Source organism: Dromiciops gliroides, chromosome 1 (genome assembly GCF_019393635.1).
Source record: "Dromiciops gliroides isolate mDroGli1 chromosome 1, mDroGli1.pri, whole genome shotgun sequence".
In the NCBI taxonomy this organism is placed as follows: Eukaryota; Metazoa; Chordata; class Mammalia; order Microbiotheria; family Microbiotheriidae; genus Dromiciops; species Dromiciops gliroides.
In genome coordinates, this window is record NC_057861.1 from 640834275 (window position 1) to 640850731 (window position 16457).

General features: G+C 37.0%; 1 protein-coding gene across 2 annotated transcripts in view; it reads left to right on the plus strand.

The window, feature by feature from the left end:
• The window catches only part of JAK2 (Janus kinase 2), a 151807-nt gene extending 139914 nt beyond the window's left edge, over window positions 1-11893 (plus strand). For both annotated transcript variants that reach the window (XM_043989280.1, XM_043989289.1), the window contains 5 exons: window positions 169-293; window positions 2689-2861; window positions 7192-7309; window positions 7906-8019; window positions 8276-11893. In XM_043989280.1, coding sequence (XP_043845215.1) covers window positions 169-293; window positions 2689-2861; window positions 7192-7309; window positions 7906-8019; window positions 8276-8383 — 638 coding nt within the window. In that variant the 3' untranslated portion in view covers window positions 8384-11893. The remainder of the gene's footprint in view (window positions 1-168; window positions 294-2688; window positions 2862-7191; window positions 7310-7905; window positions 8020-8275) is intronic.
• Window positions 11894-16457: the final 4564 nt, after the last annotated feature.

Genomic DNA, 16457 nt, shown 5'->3' on the forward strand with positions numbered 1-16457 from the left:
GGCTAGATGATCCTCAATGGTAAATATTATTTATAATTGTTTTAATGATTTGTCTCAGATTTATGTATTTGACCCCTAATTGGGGTGGGGAAAAGTTGTTGGGGTTTCCTTCCAAAAAATTTTAATCAATATAATGAAAACCTTAATTTTTCATTTGCAAATTACAAGGCCGTCGTAACCTGAGATTAATTATGGAATATTTACCTTATGGAAGTTTACGTGACTATCTCCAGAAACATAAGGAAAGGCTGGATCATAAGAAACTTCTACAGTATACGTCTCAGATCTGCAAGGTAACATTATTCATTTTTCTTCAAATACTGACCTATTAATGTCAATGCCCATGTCCAAAAAATACCTATGCCATTTTCAGCCTTTATTTCTCAAAGTGAGGCAGCTTAAGTGGTAATGGATACAGTACTGGGCCTTGAGTTAGGAAAAACTAAGTTCAAATCAGATACTTAATAGCTTGCTTACTTTACCCTGGGCAAGTAATGTGATCACTTGCTTCCTCACTTTCCTCCTCTAAAATTAATGTAGATAATAATAGGAACTACCTACCTTCCAGAATAGTTGTGAGGATCAAATTAAATACTTTATATAAAATGCTTTGCAAATCTGAAAAGGATTATTTAATTAACTATAAATGGGGCAGCTAGGTGGCGCAGTGCATATCTTCAGTAAAACTGCAGCAGATCTGAATTGACTGTGGCAATAAAGCCACTGTGCATAAAGCACCGGCCCTGGATTCAGGAGGACCTGAGTTCAAAACCGGTCTCAGACACTTGACACTTACTAGCTATGTGACCCTGGGCAAGTCACTTAACCCTCATTGCCCTGCAAAAAACCCCAAAAAACAAATAAATAACTATAAATGATTCCTTATGATATTTCTTTGGTAGGAGTAGGAATCTTGAAATTTACTCCTTTGTAACATAGCAGAAGTGTTCAAATAGCAAGTATGGTAGTGTACTCTGGTGAGTTTGGGGGTGTCTCTCTACTGTCATCAGCTTGAGCCCCTCCTAGATGTGTTCCCCTCACTAATAGGTACCTGAAGTGTTATACCTCAGCTCCTGTTAACCATTTAACATTAGCAATTAGCTTTTACAAAGTGATATTTACTTAGAAATTTTAACAAGAAAAAAACAAATATTTTCCTCCAGCATTCCCCCCCATAACATTGGTTCCACTAAATTCACATCCATGTGTTTCCTGACTACTAGATGAGTCCTCTTTCCTGAGACTTAAAAGGGTCTCCTTGCTGCACCACAGGGCATCAGTACTTTCCTGACTGCAAAAAAAAACCCCCAAAAAACAAAAATAGAGGCCAGGAAACAGGACATTCCCTGGGACCACATGGCCTTGATGGGGAGAAAGCCCCAAGGCAGCTCTCCTAATAGTGTTGTGTCTCACTGGATGGCATGGGAGAAAACAGAGCAGCAAAAAGGACTGAGATGGTGGAAGCCAAATATGGCCTGGTGAATGTCTCCTCAGCCAATCAAAGGGTTTCCCATTTACCACATGATTAGCTTACTGGAACAAGTTATAGAATATCTACATATGCTTCACAATTTCTCCAGTGTACTTTGCCTTCATGTCATCATGACTCTTCCAGAAACAGTCTTCCCTCAAGAGTATACACAGACCCAGAAACTCTGCATGTACCAGGCCCCCAATGCCCCTGTTTATTATAATAAGTACTCAGGGGGGCAGCTAGGTGGTGCAGTGGATAAAGCACTGGCCCTGGATGCAGGAGGACCTCAGTTCAAATTTGGCCTCAGACACTTGATACTAGCTGTGTGACCCTGGGCAAGTCATTTAACCCTCATTGCCCTAGGCACCCCCCCCAAAAAAAAAATGTATAATAACTAATCATGGGGCAGTTAGGTGGTGCAGTGGATAGAGCACTGGCCCTGAAGTCTGCAGTACCTGAGTTCAAATCCAGCCTCAGACACTTAACACTTACTAGCTGTGTGACCCTGGGCAAGTCACTTAACCCCAATTGCCTCACTTAAAAAAAAACAAACTACTCACAGTAGTATTTTGAAGATTTACAAAATACTTTCCTTACAAGATAAGGTAGTACAAACATATCTCCATTTTAAATGAAGGAACAGGCTAAAAGAGGTAGTGAAACAATTCTTTGAACCCCATTTATCTCATTTTAAGCCCAACACTCATTGTACTATGCCACAGTATCAATCCTGTATTAATAGGTTTGGAATGTAATGGACTTAGAGTGGAGATGACTATATATTAACTTTTGTTGTCATTCAGTCTTTTCAGTTGTGTCAGACTCTTCATGAGCCCATTTGGTGGTTTTTTGGCAAAGATACTGAAGTGGTTTGCTATTTCCTTTTCCAGCTCATTTTACAGAAAAGGAAACTGAGGCAAACAGTGTTAAGTGACTTGCCCAGGGCTGCACAGCTAGTAAGTGTCTGAGTCCATATTTGAACTTAGGTCTCCCTGACTCCATGCCCATCACCCTATCCACCATGCCACCTAGCAGCTCTATATATTAACTGCAGCACCTTATTTGTTAATGGTAAAATTGTACTATTGATATACTTCCTAAGAAGTATTCCTGAAACCTGAGACAGGGAAGATTTAGGGAGCATGATCATTAATAGAAATTTTGTTTACCTTCCATTAAATTATTTCACTGAACCATATGTTCTTTATCCAAAGGGAATGGAGTATCTTGGTACAAAAAGATATATCCATAGGGATCTGGCCACAAGAAATATTTTAGTGGAAAATGAGAATAGAGTTAAAATTGGAGATTTTGGATTAACGAAAGTCCTGCCACAAGACAAAGAATATTACAAAGTGAAAGAGCCTGGTGAAAGCCCCATATTCTGGTAAGTGATTTTTCAGAACAGCTAATGTTTGAGAGGGCAAACTTCCATCTTTTGGGAATTTGTCATTTCAATTATTTGTAAAATATTTTACATTTTGAATATATTTTTCCTTCAAAAAATTATGAGAGTTCTCTCTTCTTTGTAGAGAATTGGGGGGGGGGAGGTTGCGACACAGTATGTGCTATGCAGTGTGTGCATTGTCTGATAGAGTTACTGTTTTAGTTGGTTTTGCTTTAATATTTTTCTTTTTACAACAAAGGGTTCAATAGTGGGATGAGAGAGCAGAGAGGAAGGATTTAGGGGGAAATGACTGGTGTTAAAAAACAGAAGGGAATGATAAAACTTTTAAAAATAAAATAATCATGTGAGTGAATGAATAAATGAAAAAGCATTTGTTGAGAGCTTATTATATTCAGAGCACTGTTTTAAGCACCAAGGATCCAAATAGAAAAAAGGAACAGACACATTCTCATAGGGGAGACAACATATATAGGAATTTTCAGCTACAAGTCAGACAGAAAGGACTAGTTGTCTTTTAGGGTTTGGTGGAAAGACAAGGTAATGTATTTTCTTTAATGTCATTTCCATTAGTAACACCAAAGTGATTTGTGATGTTTATGATGCCAAGGACTATGAATGAACAAATTAAATGAAATGAAAAGGCATTTATTAAGCCCTTATGATGTATGTCAAGTATTATGCTAAGTTAGCTCTGAGGATACAAATACAAAAGCAAAGGCAGTCAAGGAGCTTACTTAAATCTTACTGAGGGAGACTATCCATCTAAGAGAGTGGTGGCCAGGTAGGGGATCTTGGTTTAAAAGGCTACTGAGATGATAAATGGGTTTATGGAAGAGAGTAGATAGACATTCCTATCCAGGAGCTAAAGTAGAGTTGATTCGATTTGTTTCATGGTTTCAGAACTGAGGAGGGGGTTAGTAGGAGGAGTGAAAGATATGGAACATTTCAAGGGCTTTTCTGAAATATTTTTCTGGGAGAAGTGGTTGTCAATTAGAACAGATTCCCGGGGGCAGATGTTTCTCCAGGGCTTTGTCTATGATGAGGATAATTAGGTGAGAAGGTCTTCAAGGAGGTTGTGGAGAAGGTAACCAAAGGGAAGGGAGTGAATGCATTCTGTATCCCCCACCCCCAAGTCTTTAGCAGCTTTGATTGCTGAGGAGTCTAGGGCAGGGGAAGTTTCTTAACTACATCTCCATAAGGGCTTTGTCCTCAGGTGATGACTCAAGATGGAAGCTTACCAAGGGGGTCTGAGAAGAACTACTCTTCCTAGAGCTCTTGAGCTTATTTGCCCATAGATAGTAGTCTGTAGTTGGTGGTTGGTATTCAGGGTAGCAGAGACGTCACAAAAAGTTATTCCACAAAAGTTACTCCCACCTCAATGGTGGCTTCAAGAATCAGCCTGGAAGTAAGTGCTTGTAGTCTATGGGGTGCTGCTATTCCTGGAATTCTTGGACTCAAGAACCTGGGGTGTCTCTACCAGCATCTTGGGAAAGGTGGTATTGGAAGTAGTTTGACCCAATTGACACAATGCTGCCTCCTTTTTCTCCTTCAGGGTAACTTGCTCCTTTAACTAGATAACTAGATTACTTGCCTGACTCATCAGTGGCAGTTGGGGGGAAGGGAGTTAATGGTTTCCTACAGGTGCTACTCCTCTGGACAGTGGCTGACAAGGGCCAGGCTCAAAGCAGGGCTAGTGCTCTGGGCCCCACTGCCATTCCATAGGTTCTTGGGCTTAAAGAGTTTTCAAAACCAAACTAGGCACTCTTAATTTTAAGTTTTCTGTTGTTGGAGTTTTTTCCTATTTTACTGTGCCATGACAGAATATTATTATGTGTTCATTTGTTGACAGTGATAGGTATAGGGAATCTGGGGATGGCTTAATAACACTATACTTTTAGATACTTCTCATACATTTTAATTATTCCCCATTCATTCTTTTATATCATTTCATGGGGGTTATATTTCCTTCTCAAATTTAATTTTTTAAGTTTTTATTTTCTTACTAGTTTAGTTGTTGGTTTAAGAATAAAAGCTTAACACAAAAAAATAATTAAAAAAAAACAACAATAAAATCTTGAGTTTAGTTTTTAAAATTAGATTGAATCCTTTAACCTGGGCTTCCATCTGGCCTAGAAGGCACAAAACTCAGTCTAAACAGCATAGCTTTCTATTTATCACAAATTTATGAAGTATCCTGAGATTCATTATAAAAGGAAAAAGTGATCTTATACACTGTTCAGTTGGTAATAGCATGATGATAACAGAGCTTCTAAGTAATGAGTTTCATCACCAGATATGCAAGTTACCATCTTCGTTTCATGGTTTTAGATCCTATTTCTAATCCCAGCCATTTGGAATTTGTTGGTTTTAAGGTAAAGTAAAAAAAGTGTCAGTATATTATGAAAGTTGGTTTATACTAATGGAAAACAATTCAAAATAGTATCTTACTAGCATTATTTTCATATATGTTCATTTATACTGTAGAGAAATCCAGAAATCTGGACATAGCTAAATGTGGTTGTTCACTTGTTTTGGAATATCTCAAGGTTATATGAACAGAATTATAAAATATTAAAGCCGAAGGACACCTTAGTACCTTAGAGTTCAAGCCAAGTCCTTCATTTTATAGCTGAAGGAACTGAGGCAAAGAGAGAAGTGTCCAGAGTCACACTGTGAATAAGGAACAGAGGCAAAATTTAACACCATTATTTCTGATTCTAGTTCCAGGGAGGAGAGACAGTATGGCATGGTAGACAGAAAGACAGGAAACTCAAGTCCTATTTCTAACACCCACATCCTGGTTCTGTATCCATCGCAGTGCCTCTCAATGCCCCTGGCACCTCTCCAAGACTCTCCAAAAGGAGCTGCTGATCTCCAGTGGTGGAGGGGTGGTCTCTCTGTGATACCCTTACAGTCACAAATTTGGGCTCCCACTACTCCTCCCCAGGGGAATTCTCTAGCAATTCTTAAAGTTTTCTTGCATTAAAGAGCAAATATTATACTTACTAATATAGTTATACTAAACTGTTTCTTCCTGACTATTTCTTAATAAAACATCCCTGCATTTAAATTATTCTGTATTGAATTGGTTTGATTTGGTTTTTTAATCTATAAAAAAGTGCTGTGATTTTGGAAAATACCCTTCTATCACATTACAGAGAGCATGGAAGTTCTCATTTTTTTCCCTAAACATTCCTTGCCTGTTCTGTAAAGTGTCATGAAATTCATGTGAATTCTCTACATACATAATTCCTGTTAGGCATTATGATAAAATAATGGGATTTGGCAGAGGCTCAGGGGCCCCCACCTGAAAATTGATTTGGAATTGATTGAATTGAATGAGACTGAGAGACTGACTGAGAACCCACTTAAGGATGATTAAATCAAGACCACACCTGGCTGGCCCCAGTGGGGTGTTGTTCTCAGAGGCTGAACCTACCTAAGCTTGATTAAATTGAGACCACACCTGGCTGGCCCCCAAGTGGGGTGTTGTTCTCACAGGCTGTGGACTACAACACCAACAGGAGACCACCTTCAACCAACCACCTTGAAGGACGTCCCCTTTCGGGGAGGGAGAGAGGAAATAGGAAGGTGAGGCTGGCTCCCTGGTTCGCCCCTTTTTCATTCATGAACTGGTTTGTGGTGGCAGAACTTCACGTGTTCTCTTTGGAAGTATGGGCTACTAGGTAAAGGCAAGGTTCTCTGTCTGTCTGTCCTGCATAGATCTAAACTAGGGTTTTCCATTCTATAAGAGATCTGTTTTTACCCTCTCTTCACTAACTTCCAATACACTTTAATAAATACTTAAAAGCCTAAACTGTTGCTGAATTTATCAGTAAATCTTTGCTAGTTTTCCCCAAAAACTGGGGGGGAAGGGGGGGCAGGTAAGGACCCACATTAGATTTTAAACATCACAGTATCATATAAACTATTGACCATTATAAAAGGCAAACTTTGGTTAAAATGAGTATTGATGCCATTGGATTCTTGATGAATGTGTGTGCATATTTTAGATCTAGACAGTAAGCCTCCCTTATAAAACAGACTACCACACATGGATGGGAACATGGGGAACAAGATCAGAATTTTAAGACTATAATTATTCCAGCCAGTTTTACATGTGGTAATTGCATGTGAGGACGGAAATTAGAGCAACAGACTAACACAGGTTTTCATTGAATTGTATGTGAATTGCAGTCTTTCCAATATGTGGATTCTATCTTTGACCAGCCATTGGCATGGATAATCAAGAGTTAACATATAAATTCACTTAATTTCTGCTCTTAACTGATTTTTTAATATGATCTAGGTATGCTCCAGAATCACTCACGGAGAGCAAGTTTTCTGTAGCCTCAGATGTGTGGAGCTTTGGAGTAGTTCTGTATGAACTTTTCACATATATTGAGAAAAGCAAAAGCCCCCCAGCGGTTAGTATGGTATTTATTTTACCAATTTTTTTTTTTATCTAAAGAGGCAAGCAAAAGCCTTATAATGAAAATAATTATATGACTTAATACCCATTATGGATCCCTTTGGAGAATCCTGAAAATGCCTCTAAACTTTTTGGTCCCATTATACCTACTTTTAAAAAAATAATAATAAAACTAATTCATAAAGCACGGCTTTAATTTTTTATGAATATCATGTTTGGAAAGCTCATTTATTGGAAGGGATGTTGCATAAGTAAAACTTTATGATCTTGGGTGATTGGGAAATTATTTTATTATTGTTCCAGGCAGTTTACATGGATTGTAGTTGTGGAAATGTAAAAATGGTATTATATGGTATTATAGAGATTTTACAGTTTTGTATGAAACATTTATATTTTCAGTGTATAGATAATTTTGATCCTTAACAAAATTTAATGTGAAATACTCATGGTGCACAGGTATTTGATATTATCATGCTTGATCATTAATATGTAATGGTACCAAGGAATTATGCATAAAATTATCTAGTAATTGTCTATAAAATTAGCTCTGAAAATCAATATCATATCATTGAAATAGACTTTTCATTCCAGGAATTTATGCGTATGATTGGTAATGACAAACAGGGGCAGATGATTGTATTCCATCTAATAGAACTTTTGAAGAATAATGGAAGGTTGCCAAGACCAGATGGATGTCCTGACGAGGTAATAAAATTATCAGCATTTTATCCATTTTCATTAGTTTACAATAAAAGTCTACATTTCTATATCTCCTTTTGCCCCAAGGATTTCAAATCTATAAAATTTAATTAGTTGAACTTTTAAATAAAAGTTGGCATAATTAATTATATGGCCATGGAGCCAAGGCAAAGCAGCAATAAATAATGCAAATCTTCAGTTCCCCAAGTACCCATTCCAGTTAAACAATGACATTTTTCTTTGTATGTGCTTTCTTCTCCAGATTTATTCTATCATGACCGAGTGTTGGAACAATAATGTAAGCTTACGCCCTGCCTTCAGGGACCTTGCTCTTCGAGTGGATCAGATAAGAGATGACATGGGCGGATGAAAAAAATGGAACTTCATTTTAATGATACAGAACTAAACTTTGTTCAGGACAGTTCTCACACAGGTTGTGGTGGTGAACAGAACAGAAATGCAAATATCTCTTCAGAACTTGCAGATGCAAATCTCATCAAAACTTGCAGAATCCATCAAATGTTTGTTTTCTTCATGAGGATATATTTGCTCCCATGAGAACATGCCAATGAAACCCATTAATAAGAAATTTTTTTCTATCAAGATGGTGGAAGTATTCCTGTGTGTGGTCAGTCAGTATCACCATCATTTGCCTTACTTGGCAAAGCAAAAAAAGGAAAAAAACTTCTTTTTTGACTCAGTTAAATTTTTGAGAGGTGAAAACATTTAATGCTCTTTTTTTTTTGTGCAAAGTTAAAAATGCAGAGAATATATTTGTACAGTCTTTTTCACATTGAATGTATAAAGAACTTGGCCTCTTGTGTAGTGTTTTGCACAAAGGTTTACAGTCATTGGTATTGTTTTCTAATTTTTCCAGTGTTGATCCACACATATTAGCTTCATGAACATTAGAAACAAGATAAGATGTTTAGACTTCTTAATAAGCAACTTTCTGTGTGCCTATTCTGCTCTGTCTTTGGCCAGCATTATAAATAGGTGTACACTTTTAGCATGTTGTATCGTGTACTGTAAATATTTTTCAAAACAAAGGGAACAAACATATAGTTTTACTTGTACAGGATAACCCCAGGCCCATAACACCCCCTTTAAGAATACATTTTGAAATGGAACAAGCATACAAAAATATAGCACAATATATTTTCCTACTTGGTTTTCTTGTAGCAGTTGTGGTGGAAGCATTAATTAAGTAAAATTCCCTTTACATATATTTTTTTGGTAAGATATGAACAAACAAAGTGTACTTGAAGCTTCTTCACACTGAATAGTAGTCTTATTTTAAGACTTTTTTGAGAATAAGAATATTAACAATATTTTCATTCCCTGAATTATTGTGTTCCTTCAATTGAATATGTTCTCTCACTCCTTGAAACCATAACACACTTAAATTGAATGAGTGACAGAAACAAAGACATAAGTCGCTTTTGATCCTTTAACTTCATAAACCTACTTATAGGTTGTGGGATGGGTTAGGAAGATAACTGAGAAAAGTTCAATTCTTAGTCAACCTTTTATTTCCTAAATATATTCATATTTCCTGAAGAATATATTTAAGAGGTAGCAAAATTTCTTTTCCAGAGTCCAAGATGATTTCCTATCTGTTAGAGATTTTGTCTTAAACAACTTGAGATCAAATTGAAAATTGTGAAAGCAGGTGATTTCAATTCTTAATTTTTAAAGTAACAATACAGAATTTAAGGAACATTAGGAATATGCATTTTTATTATAATACATTTAATATGACACATCTCAAAATATAGTTCATATATCTTACTCTACTTAAGAGTATTGTGGGTTAGATGAAATTTTTGGTGTCACTGCATTCTATAGAGATTACATTTTTAATATTTTGGGCTTATTTGCACAAAGTTTAAAGCACGTATCTTGCCTCAAAGTAATAGCACATTCTTAGTAGAACAAGTTGTCTTTAAAAAAAAACAACACAACTACATGCCTTTCTTCAAAATAAGTCCCACTGTCATTTTCTAAATACTGCTTTGGAGCTGACTTAAGTCAGAAACTTATATGGTGTTTAAAAAAACCAACAACTTCATTTATAGAGGGATTAGCCTATACAGATTTTTTTTTCCTACTTGTTTTATTTTATTTTTTTAATTATACAATACCATCATAGCTTCAAAAATGTTTTAGCTAGACTATTGAATACAGAAGTAATATAAAAGGACAGATTACATTTGTAATAAGATTTATAGTGTATATTTTAGAGAAAGCCAAATATAATTTCTGTTTATTTAAAAAAAAACAACCTCAGGGATGTCTGTATTATAATGCAATTATGAGATCTTCCATACTGCTAGTTTTCAAATGAAAGGTAAGCCCTTGTTTGTTTGAATACAGTATGCTTGTTTTTGTACTGGGTACTAAAATTCAAGTTACTAAAGGATGTTATGATTCTTGGAGTGCTATAACATTTTATTTTATGTTTTTGTTTGTTTTTTAAGGGTACTAGATAGTTTTTTTTTAACTTTTATAATGTTTAAATTTTACGTATATTAGGTAAAGGAGTGCAATATTGGCAAGCAAACATCATTGTACTAGAGACAAACAATTAACCAACCTACTGAAAAACTCCAGGTTGTTTTTTTATTGAAGGTTTGTATCGTGATGATTTATTTTTAATTCCAACCATGCATCAAAATTGCAATTTTCCAAAACATTTTAACTATTCAGTGATTTTACATTAGAAACAGGTAAATGACCGCTGCCCTCAAATGAAGGCGCATCAGAAGTAAGGTTAAATGTCTTGTTAAAATTTTTAACAATTCTGTAAATACTCCATTGTACATCTTTACTTTTTACAGTCTTTGCATTAATGAAGAAACAAATTTCTTTCCTTCAGTTGCCGTTTGCTTTGGGAAAGTCACTTTTTCCATGTTATTGTGTATGCTACTAAAAGTGCTATGATTTGCTGTGGAAAAGTGTGCTTTCTCTTCATATACATAACCAGCTGCTATGAAGTTACATGGAACTTTTATCACAGCTACAGGTTTTCTAATGCTCCAAATTTATTTAAACAGTCACACAAAACGTTATAACTGCACATTTGTGTTTCCCCCCCATAAAGTATCATTTTGAGATTTTTTTATTAATTGGTGCAATTTGTTTTCTCAAAAATTAATCTTCCACACATTCCCCAAAGTTGTAACCATCATTCATGTAGTAAGTGATGTAGATGCGAGTTTCCACTGCATGGAAGTGGGGAGACTCACTCATTTATTTAGGTATTGGCAAATCATAGTCATTAATAAGAGAAACTCACCTGTTGGTTTAGGTATAGATAGTTCATAATAGCTATTAAATGCTTCTGTGGCTCTCTGACACCAATCGCTGTACTATCCCTCTTGAGCATTGCTGTACCCAACCTACTCCAAACTATTAAAATGATTTTTTTTTAATGAAGGCTTCCTCTAGTTTTTCAGGCTAGGTTTATAAAATTACCCTTAATTCATTGTGTGGAATATCCTTTGCCAAATAAATATGTTTAAGTATGTATGATAAATATGAAAAAACAGGTGTTAAGTTTTTTTGTTTGCTTGTTTTTTGTTTTTTATTGAGGCAGTTGGGGTTAAGTGACTTGCCCAGGGTCACACAGCTAAAGTGTCAAGTGTCTGAGGCTGAATTTGAACTCAAGTACTTCTGACTCCAGGGCTGATGCCACCTAGCTGCCTCCCATCTATTTATTTTAAATGAGAGCGATGAATTAGGGATTCTAAAACAGAGTAACTTGACCTGAAGCCTACAAGTAAATCTCAGAGAATTCATAGCTTGTATGGGGGAAAAAAATTAACTCTATTTTCACTCTAACTGAAAATTTACCATTCCTTTCCATTGTGATTTTATATGCATGCATACATACATATATGGGGGTGGGGTGGGGTGGGGTTATTCTGGCTTTAGACTGCTGAAGGGATCCATGGCACAAAAAAAGGTGAAGAACTCCTGCTCTGTTTTCCCTTTCAAACTCTAAAATTCTATGATTCTGTAAATATTGCTTTGTATTAGCATGTATGTAAAAGGTAAGAGAAGTAGATGATAGCAGGATATACCCATGGTTATAGTTAGCTAAAATGACCAGCTATTGTCTTCAGAGACACAAGCTCCCTTTCCACTTTGTATGCTCTCATCCCTTTGGAATTCATTTCTTACCTTCCTTATTCCCTATTGTCATTGGTCCATATTTTCAATAGTTATAATAATTATAATTATAGCAGCCAATGTTTATATAGCACTATGTGTCAGTCACTGTGCTATATCTCCTCTGAAATTCACAACAACCCTGGAAGGGAGATACTATTGTTATCTCCAGATTTGCCCAGAGTCACACAGCTAGTACCCTACTGTTTGAGTTCTGTCATTAATAAACTCCTCTTCAATGCAAAACCAATTAACTCTCCTTGTGTCCCTTGCATCCTGAAGCCTGGAGAGAACCATTGGGATGGGTGGTTTAAAAAAAATTATCTTCATGAGTTCTCCCTTTACCTCGAGCTGTCACTTTGATTCTCCTCTTTTAGATAAATGGTGCCATCTTAGTGCTGCACAAATGGCTTCATGAAGTTCAATGTGATAGAAAACAAAAGTTAGCCTAGTAGTGAGGCAGGGTGGATTACATGTAACAGTAGAGTTTCCAAGCTGTGCAACTGAGTGAGGGGGCTACTCTAGGATTGGAGTGGGAGAAGAGAGTGCTGGGGCAGAGGGCCAGTGAGTTTTAGGGTACAGTATTTTCTGTCACTAAAATGGGGTAGTGGCAAAGATTAAGTACTTTTCAGTGTTATGTGTGTGTGTGTGTGTGTGTGTGTGTGTGTGTGTGTGTGTAAGAGGCTGAGCTAAGGTTCAAACCAAAGTTCTCTAGAAGACTCCAAATCTCTTTGATATGTATGTGTGTATGTGCATAAATATGCATGTGTGAATACATGTGTGTGGCATGTTAAGGAAGGACTAGTACCTTTGGTGTGAGTGCTTGCCAAGCCCTTTTCAGGGATGCTCATCCATCTTTGGTGTCCAAGTCAGCCAGGTCTCAACTATAGCTCCAAGAAGTCATAGCATACACAACAGCCATACCCAAGTAAACCATCCCAGCAGATGGGCTAAACCAAGTTGAGGGTAATCAACAAGCCTCAAACCCGTTTGTGCATTAGGGGCATGTCTACTCCAAGCATGTGAAGAGTCCTCCAGCAGAATACAAGAATGAGAACAATTTGTTTCAATGCCTAGGAGCATGGCTGAAGCATCATTGTGGAGCACTTAGAGCTTGGTCAGACATCAAAGCTGTCAGGATCATTCACTGCATCCTGGGCCATCACCAGTCTTCCTCACTTTGTCTTGCCATTGGACTGAGATGACTCTGGAAGAGAGAGGCTCACAACTTTGTACAACTCTGCTTCACTTAAATCCAGTTCACTTGCAAGGCAAGACATTACTCAATGATGTCACTGGTCCTCTTCAAAAAGGAAGGACAGGCAATTTTAGGAGTACAGCCAATTTTCATGGGTAACATTTATAGTCCTTTAATGGGGGAAAAGCCCATGCAATTTTAACTATAAGAAAAAGTTGAATGCTAATTTGGGTAAGTGGGAGTTTTTTGTATTATAGAAAAAAATTAATACAGTTTTTCTTTATCCACATGTAATTTCTTCAATCTATATCAGCAGTTCTAATACAGAAATGGCAGACAAACTTACATTTGCTTTCTGATTGTGTTGAGAAAGCAGCTGGAAGTAGCAGTACCAAAGCAGCTACTTCCCACTACAGCTTGGCAAGGCTTGACATACTGTTCTCTAATTTGAGGATACAGAACATAAGCCAGCAGAATAAGTTGAGTCTTAGCAACTTGGAAACAAAAATGTCCTTGATAGCCTCCATAAGGACCAAGGGAGCAGGTCCTAATGCTGTAATAATAGGAAATTAGAAAATTTCTGATGGAGAAATCAAAATAATTTATATTCATATGAAAATGCTCTGAATCATTAATGATTAGAGAAATGCAAATTAAAACCTTGAGATAATCATTTTGCACATATCAGATTGGCTAAAATGATTGAAGGGGAAAGTGACAAATGTTAGAGAATATGGAAAAATTGGGACACATTCACTCACTGTTGGTGGAACTGCAAACTGATCCAGCTATTTTGAAGAACTATCTAGAATTATGCCCAAAGAGTTATTTTTTTCTTTTTTTTTTCCCAAAGAGTTATTAACCTGCCTGTATCCTTTGACCCAGCAATACCAGTAGTACATCTGTTTCCAAGGATGATTAGGGATGTGGGGGCCAAATTTAATATATGGAGAGTTAATTGGGTGACTCGCTGAAATATTGGGGTCCCGGAAATAATGAGGGACCTCTAGGTTCAAAGCTCCCCCCAAAAAAACTGCCCTTTTAGATATTTTTCCCAAGCCAATAAGAAAGCCTTACAGCTTCTTTTCCACAAAAGGATCAGATTTTATTTCTTGGGAATTAATTAAACAATCAAGCTGAAATTAATAAAAATCAAAGATAAGGAAGTAGGGAGGGACAGCTAGGTGGCGCAGTGGATAGAGCACTGGCCCTGCATTCAGGAGGACCTGAGTTCAAATCCAGTCTCAGACCCTTGACATTTACTAGCTGTGTGACCCTGGGCAAGTCACTTAACCCCAATTGCCTCACTAAAGAAAAAAAAAAAGGAAGTAGGGAAAAAGAAATACTGATAAATTCTCCTATCTCTAACCTAATCTATACAATCCCCAGCTTGTTTTCAATTAAGCTAATTCAAAGGAATGCAGGGCTTTTGTGTTCACTCACCACACGTGGGACTTCTGCTAGTTGCTCATGCCACCAGAAAGGGCAGAGGAGAGAGAGGAAGAACCAGCGTTCTGGAAGCGACTCAGCCTCCCCTTAGCAAGCCTTCAATCTTCCTCCCCCAAAAGGGGAGGTCCTTCAAAAACTGCCTATGGAGGGGTTTATCCTGAATTCAGTAGCATACATAACTTCAGGGTGGGACAGGTGTGGTCCCTCCCAAATGAGTCAGGTAAACTCCAATAATTTTTATCACAGGGAAAAAGAAAAAGAACCTGTATGTTATAAAATATTTATAGCAGCTCTCTTTATAGTGTCAAGGAACTGGAAAATTGCAGGGATGCCCATTAATTGGAATGGCTGGACAAGCTGTGATTTATGATTGTGATGGAATACTACTGTGCTATAAGAAATGAGCTCATTGGTTTTAGGAAAACATCAATAGACTCACAAAATAATAAAGAGTGAAATGAGCAGAACAAGAGTGTTGTATACAGTAACAGCAATATTATTTTAAGAAAAACTGAGCAACTAAGTCATTTTGACTATTATAAATAACCAAATTAACTACAAAGTACCTATGAAGGAAAATGTTATCTACATCCAGAGAAAGAACTGATGAATAGAAGTATGTATAGAATTATTTTACATGTGTGTGTATATGTATATATATATACACACATTTGTGTCTGATGATAGGCATTTCTAGCATGGAGGGAGGAAAGAGGGAAAAATTTACACAATAATAAATCTAAAAGGAATAGCAAGTTGTACATAATAGATTTGCAGTTTCACGTGCAATCCTTTTTTATTCTACTATGTTATGGAAATGCTTGTTTTATTTCATAAGTAAAAAATAAAAAAATTTTAAAGCCTTAGGAAATAAAGGAAAGAAAAAGAAAACCTGTTCAGTTCTGAACCACTCCCACCCTGTGCATACTCACCCTTGAATGGGAGAGGTAGATAACACTTCTTTTTTTTTTTTTTAAGTGAGGCAATTGGGGTTAAGTGACTTGCCCAGGGTCACACAGCTAGTAAGTGTTAAGTGTCTGAGGCCAGATTTGAACTCAGGTACTCCTGATTCCAGGGCCGGTGCTCTATCCACTGCACCATCTAACTGCCCCTGTAGATAACACTTCTGAACTGGAAAACAACCACTACTTAGCCAGGTCTTATTCCCTGAGGGCTTCCAGACTAGGACACAAGTGGGCTGGGGAGGGGAAGAGTGGTGGGGTCCAGACTGGGACAAATCATTTTCCAGTGTCTCCTTGAAAGGCATCCCAACTAGAAATGGGGCCATGACTCCATCAGACTTGCTCTACTGCATAACAACACAAGTTGAAGACTGTGTTGATAAACCATAGAGCTTGAATCATTCATCATGAGACCTCCTGTTACTCTGCCTGGATTCATTTACCAGTGGTTCTCACACTCTCCTATCCATGACTGCCAAAAAGCTCCCATTACCAACTTCAACTATCTACTCATTCCTATCTGACTGAACCCCAATACTCCCATCTATGTCCCATGCTAAATGTCCCCCATCTCTTCTACTGTGCATTCTAGAACACCTGCTCCATACTTAATTTATCATCTTAAATATCTTCCATTCTCCTTCCATCTTTTGGTGCCAACA